General features: G+C 37.8%; 1 protein-coding gene across 2 annotated transcripts; it reads right to left on the bottom strand.

Moving 5' to 3' along the window:
• Positions 1–334: 334 nt before the first annotated feature.
• nsmce1 (NSE1 component of SMC5/6 complex) lies at positions 335–4,865 on the bottom strand. Of its 2 annotated transcripts, none has more exons than XM_077213391.1 (8): positions 4,661–4,865; positions 3,962–4,115; positions 3,688–3,809; positions 3,416–3,493; positions 1,779–1,925; positions 1,564–1,680; positions 1,160–1,286; positions 335–733 (listed from the first exon to the last, which is right to left on the bottom strand). In XM_077213391.1, the coding sequence occupies exons 2-8, from the start codon at positions 4,077–4,079 to the stop codon at positions 636–638; spliced, it is 807 nt and encodes a 268-aa protein (XP_077069506.1). In that variant the 5' UTR covers positions 4,080–4,115; positions 4,661–4,865; the 3' UTR covers positions 335–635. The 2 variants fall into 2 exon arrangements, with proteins under 2 accessions (XP_077069506.1, XP_077069507.1); XM_077213392.1 differs by having other exon boundaries at positions 3,962–4,109; positions 4,661–4,758.
• Between the last annotated feature and the right edge of the window lie 1,762 nt (positions 4,866–6,627).

Here is a 6,627-nt window from a genome sequence, read left to right as displayed (position 1 = left end):
GTTTGAATCGCTCTTCTCTCAACTACTAGAATATGTAAATAACTTTTACTATACCTTCTGATTGTATTGCAAAAAGAAGTGATGATTGATTGATGAAGTGATTTTGTCACGCAACATATTTTATCCGTACATGCAATTCTGTATGATTTGAACTACTGGTCTTGACTTTCGTTCCGTTCGGTTCAGTGGCCACAGGAAATATTACTAAATTGAATGGTTAACCACAAGAACTTTGCAAATAACTCGAAGTAATTTTTCAAGATTTCATGTGTTGAGCAATTTAATGTTTGAACAAATTTCCTTCTAAAAGGGGTATTTGACTGAAAGAACGATATGCTTCTCAAAAAAACTTTATTTTTATCTTAGCAACCATACAAAATGTGCTAATTTTACAGCTACAGCAAGCATGTCCATAAGAGTTAAGACAAAAGCAAAAAAAGTTTATTTGCATAAACAATTTGATCTTGAATTCAAATTCTAACAAAAAAAAAAGTGGAATTGAGAAAAACTTTAAAAAATCCAATAACAATACTTTAATAATAGAAAATACATGTAAAAACAATCTTAGACTCTTAAGAGAAAGCACTTGAAATATCCCCATAACAGCTGCAGCGATGGATCAGCAGGATTTGAGATTATGACCTTCTCGACCGCCGGGACGTTGTGGGTGCAGTGTTCTCTCTGGATGATGAAGGTAGATTTTGTGAACTCTGTGACTGGAAACGCTGCATTTCTGCAAATAAGAAAGAAAAAGACACATGAAAACTTTGATATCTAAAACCTTCTGAAGTAAACAATTCTGCAGTTATAATATAGGATCGATGAAGCAATTGGGGTTGGTTTACCCAAAAATTTAAATTCCGTCATTTACTCCCCCTCAAGTCAAACCTGTATGAGTTTCTTTCTTCTGTTGAACACAAAAGAAGATATTTTGAAGAATGACGGTAACCAAACAGTTGACAGTAGCCATTGGCTTACATAGTATTTTTTTCTCATACTATGCAATTCAATGGGTTCCATCAACATTCTTCAAAATATCTTCCTTTTGTGTTCAACGGAAGATAGCAATTCATACAGGTTTGGAACAGCTTGATTATGAGTAAATGATAACAGAATTTTGATTTTTGGGTGAACTATCTCTTTAATAACAACAGCTCACCTGGAATCTCGTGAGGCCAGAAATCATTGCATGATGGGCAATGAGGGTCACTGCGTGCTCTGAAATATCTAGCAGCACACGGGAGGTGCACCTTGATTCCACATGTTGGGTTTTCACACATTTGGCACTGAATATAAAAGAAAACATTTTGTTTGCAGTTTCCCATGTCTGAAAATGCCATAAGTCAGCCAACCCCAGTCACTCAAGTCAATTCTATGGAAATACAATTTCAACACAACTTAACTAACAGTAAATTCAACTACTCAGTTATTAAGCAAGATAAACATGAGCTATTTCCTTAAAGATTAATGCTTGCAGTTGAAATCAAATGATGGAGTTCTAAAGCCTGGATTTCCTCATTAAGTAAAAGTTCATGACCTTTACTCGTATGTGTATGTCTATACCTGCAGGGCAATGTTGTGGCACACATGACACACTTTGATGAGATCCGGGTAGATTGTGCGCATGTACTGTTCCATCTCCACAACGCAGCGGACACTAAGAGTGTATTCACCGTCTTTCTAAAGTAGCATAACAAAAGAACAAAAACAGAATTAATTGTTTTTGAGGGTAGTGAGTTATTTATAATACTTAATCAAATATATCTGAAAATGTATACCTCATTTAACCATTTGTCCTGGACAAATTTGTTTAAGACATGCTCGGTTTCTTTTTTCTTCAGTTTCTTTGTCCGGAGGCTGTCGGCACAGTTTAAAATATCAGTGGAGGAAGCAGAGCCGCTTTCAGAGTCCACAATCAGATCCATCTGACAGAAGAAACAACGGCAGGACATATTTAAAAAATAAATAAATAAATAAAACCAACATGTTTTAGTAATAGGATCGGTTATAGGATTATTTTCATGTCATAATTATTCAACCCCCAAACGCTAAATCACTTACTAGTATGGTTGTGTTAAAACACAGCTAAGCCAGTTTGCAAATGCAAATTTTTGAAATCAGATTTCAAAGTGCAAGTTTCACTACGGTATCACTATGCGCATGTGTTTTAAGTGTTCAGTCTACAGGTGAGTAGTGTTTCTTTACAAAGTCACATTGCCAACTACCGGCCTGGCAGCAAAATGCAGCAATTTTTGTCTTTTTCGCAGATCTGTATGAACGGTTGTTTTGACAACGTTAGCGTCTGTACGCAAAAAACGCAAAAGGAAAAGCTTTTCCATTTTTAGTACATTGTTGTCGTGTAAACATAACTAAATCTAATTGAGAGTATGTTTTAGTTAGTTATGTATTAGCTAATGTATGTACTGAATTTATGTAGCAAATATTGCCAAAGACAAAAGAGCTCTCACAAAAGAAGTTGTCTTGTTACATCAAAAAGGCTATGGCAACAAGAACATTTCCAAGACACTAAAAGTTCCTAGAGACACTATTGGCAGAATCATTTGAAAGTTTAAAATACTTGGTACCATAGCAAACCTTCCAGGGCATGGAAGAAAGAGCACAATTTCATCAATAAGACGAAATCAATAAGGAGTAAGAGGATTGAAAACCTTGGCTTACTGCTAAAGACTTGATAGATTAAATGATTTAAGATGGAAAAAACATTTCAATGAAGAATATAAGAACACAAAACAAGCATTGACCTCAAGCCCAGACACCTCAACGAATGCCAATGTTGAGCAAGAGAACATAACAGGATAACTTCAATATGTTAAAAGGAATTTGGATGGACCTGCGGAGTTCTGGAAGAATGTTTTATGGAATGATGAGACCAAACTGGAATGTTTTGGGCCCATGGGACAGCAGTATGTCTGGCACACAAAAAGGCATGACTTATCACCAGAAGAACACCATCCAAAGGGTCAAACGTGGAGGTGGGTCACTTTGTCGATGTAGTGCTTTGCTGCTGCAGAAAGTGAAAATCTTGACCATGTGACCCGTGTCGTGGATTCTTTGACGTATCAGGCCATTTTGGCAAAGATTGATGCCTTCAGTACATAAAACTGAAGTTTCACTGAATGATTTCGCTTTCCAGCAGGACATTGATCCCAAGTATACTTCCCAATCTCTACCAAATCTTTGGGTAATTGAGTAATTTTGTGAATGGATGCAACAACTTTATTTTCTTAGAATCACTCAAATGTGTAATAATAAACTTGCTATGATGGTTTTCTGATGCCTTCGTTGGAGTGTTTTCATAATTATAACGTATGTCTTGCAGGTCAGAGGGATCCAAAAAATTATATATTATATTATAAAATTATAAATATAATACATTTTTTGTGAATAAACGTACCGTTTTTCTGAATAATTCCAGTTCATTATCTGCATAATCAGACGCCATTCTTGTTATGTCTGTCTCGGTCATGTTTACCTAAATAACAGATGAAAAGTATTTGTCATTTCTGTTTTGACTTATACTATAAAAAAAATATATACTATATTGTCAAAACACAAGTTTATTATAACATTAATATTATAACTAATATATATTAATAATGCATAAATCTAATATAATATCAAACACATAAATTAATAAGATGTGTGTATCGATTAGATTCAACCAACCAAGGCATAATACTCCAGTCCATTTTCTTCAGACATGCCTTTCCTGATGTACATGAACAAGGGCTGAAGCTGAGCGTTGATGACATTAATGAAATCATCTAATCTGTCTGCCACATAGTGCGCTAGAAATTCAAGAAAGAAGCATAATTCAAAGAGGACTTATATACAGTTGTTCAATTTCCAAGTATGACACAAACATCAACAAAAGAATAAAAATGAAATAATAAACAAATGATCCAACAGAATTTGTATACATTGCTTGCAGTGTTCATACCTCCATGGGTCTCACAGCAGTGTTTGTGAAGTGCTTCAGCCTGAGATGCACTGATGATGCCATTGCTCATCATGGTCTGCAAGAAGCGCCTGTGACTGTCTGCCATTGGTCGGGACATTTTGCTTCATGTCCTTAACGTTAATGTCCTCTTGAGCTGGAAAACACATATCTTGATTAACAAAATTTCTCTAACTTGCAAATACTGCCCAGGAGAACCCTTATGTATTACCAAGACAATACTTAAGTTCAACTAAACAATAGCTAGTTAAAATATCATGATGTTCCCACGGTAATGGGACACAGGCAGTCATTTTAAGATCTAACGTTATTTGACTCAGATGGTACTTCATCTTTAGGTCTCATCATTATTCTGTACTAATAGCTTGTAACTTAACCGTATGTTAACGTTTTTAGATGTCCGTCTTTATAACAACAGTCTTGCGACCAATTCTTTGCTGTTAGTGTGAGCAAGGATTTGTGGTAATATACATTAATATACATGTCTTTCCAGCACGAATGTACAAAAATACTGCAAGCTACGAACGAAGATGAGCGACATGCTACGTCAAATCAAGCGTGCGTTTGTCCGGGCATTCAAACACCGACTCGTAGTCTGACCGAGACAGATTTACATTAAACATTTAAAGTTATTGATCTGATGTTGTGATCAGTTTTGATCTGCTCCTCACATAACGTTACCTGTTTTCAAAGTTGTACCGCCGAACTGTCAATTTCGCTCAACATTCGCGCGGTCGCACTAGAAACAATACTTCCGTATCCGATCACGTGACTTGGGTTCCTACGCAGTGTACACTGCATCCTGCACACTTAGCAGGGAAAAAATCGTTCAAGTCAAGTCACCAGGGGCGGACTGGCCATCTGGAGCACCGGGACTTTTCCCGGTGGGCCGGCCCACGGTACACCAATATATATATATATATATATATTTTTTTTTTTTTTTTTTTTAAATGACGCAAATCATAATATTACATCTCTTTTCTATGCAAATGAATGAGTGAGTCGGGCCGCGGCCGACAAGGAGTGTGTTTTGTTTGCATGTGACTGTTTTGCCCTCCCTCCCTGTTTGGTTGGTCAGATAATAGGCTTGTTCGACTTGAACCGGCGCTGCGCAGACCGATCGGTTGATGACATCAAAGTACCGCGAGAGCGATTCAAAAGCATAAGGAGCCGTCTGCTCTCTAATCGCTCTCGCGGTACTTTGATGTCATCAACCGATCGGTCTGTGCAGCGCCGGTTCAAGTCGAACAAGCCTAATGTCTAATATGGGGATAAGTTTCACACGCAGTAAACTTCCGGGTTCTGAACTGGTTGCAGTTCCACTCTGGTTCCATATGAGGACGCTCACAGGACGAGTGCAGAATGAATGGAAGTCTATGGAGATATACCCCTAAGAATCCCCTTTTCTCAGGATATAATTTTTTGTCTAGTAATTTGAATGTTGTTTTTGAAAGGAGATGCAAAGAAATTACAGATTACTGTGTGTTAGATTTTGTTGAGTCACTTATTTGCTTTAAAAAGTATTTTAAAATGTCAATGACGTCATACACATCGTACGACCAGAGAACTGCTTTACGGCGTCCATTAGCAGAATGCTAGCGTGTTATGGGCAACAACAACTCAACCTGTAAGAAATCAAAAGGACATAAGTACTCGTTCATTCAACTTTCGACATATAACCCATGTTGAACTTGCAAAACCTACATTCAAATCTGAGAGTTCTCAACGGCAATAAGGTGAAAGAGACAAATAGCCCCATAGACTCCCATTCATTTAGCACTCGGACGATCGCCCCCCAGTGGAACTCTGGTGGAACTACAACCAAAATTCGGTACAATAGGACTTAATAGGAAGTTGGCCAGGCTTTTCGTAGACTGGCTTTGGTTTGGTCTACTTTTTTCAATGGATCTGGTCTCCTCCATCTTGAAACACGCCCCCTTTCACGTTGTCTAATTTACAGAGAGAGAGAGACAGATTGATCCGGTACAGCGAATTTCTCTGAGCAGATAAGATAATAACAAATATTTGTCTATGGATGATAGGGGGAAGAAAAGAAAAGGTGGAGCTGAAAAGTTGAGCGTTAAAAAAAAGAATTAGATGTAGATGCGGTGAAATAAATTGCCTGATTATGCATTTGGTGGAATTGGCGCGAAGTAGGGTTGCCACCTGTCCGGGTTTTACCGGGATTGTCCTTCTTTTAAATAAACTGTCCAAGGAAATTTATCCACTCTCCCGGGACACTGAATGTCCCGGTTTCCGAAAGGCTACATGAATACAGACATCCCAAGTCTCCCGGAAGTTCCGGGAGTCTCCCGCATATTGATAGTGGCTCCCTGATGCCATATATGCAATAAGATCCATAACTAGTTTCAGTGGTGTATAAAGACCTTGCATAATGAACCGTTATGTTTTTATTACCTCAGAATGAGACATTTATAACCGCGGGCACCCCCTTCTATGGAGGTCAGTGTCGTCATGTTTCTACCGTAGCCGACAGCGAACAAACAGTGCTACCCAGAGCGCGTTTCGTCACTACCTTGAAAAAGAAGTTTTCAGTGGTGTATAAAGACCTTACTTAAAGCTCCAGTAGGTAGCTTTTGTAAACAAATATTTGTTAAAACTGTCATTATGTCCTGAAAGTAGAATAT

Source organism: Siphateles boraxobius, unplaced genomic scaffold, assembly GCF_051911475.1.
Source record: "Siphateles boraxobius isolate OS27281-9 unplaced genomic scaffold, OSU_SipBor_1 66, whole genome shotgun sequence".
NCBI classification, from domain to species: Eukaryota; Metazoa; Chordata; class Actinopteri; order Cypriniformes; family Leuciscidae; genus Siphateles; species Siphateles boraxobius.
The sequence above is the reverse complement of the archived record's forward strand: the minus strand, read 5'-3'. Positions and strand labels throughout refer to the sequence as shown.

Excerpts from the sequence above, each read along its gene's own strand:
- nsmce1 (XM_077213391.1), bottom strand. The coding sequence starts at position 4,079 with ATGTCCCGACCAATGGCAGACAGTCACAGGCGCTTCTTGCAGACCATG. Across the intron at positions 3,810-3,961 it reads CTGCTGTGAGACCCATGGAG|CGCACTATGTGGCAGACAGA; the intron begins GTATGAACACTG and ends TTGAATTTCTAG. Across the intron at positions 1,926-3,415 it reads TGGAATTATTCAGAAAAACG|ATGGATCTGATTGTGGACTC; the intron begins GTACGTTTATTC and ends TTCTTCTGTCAG.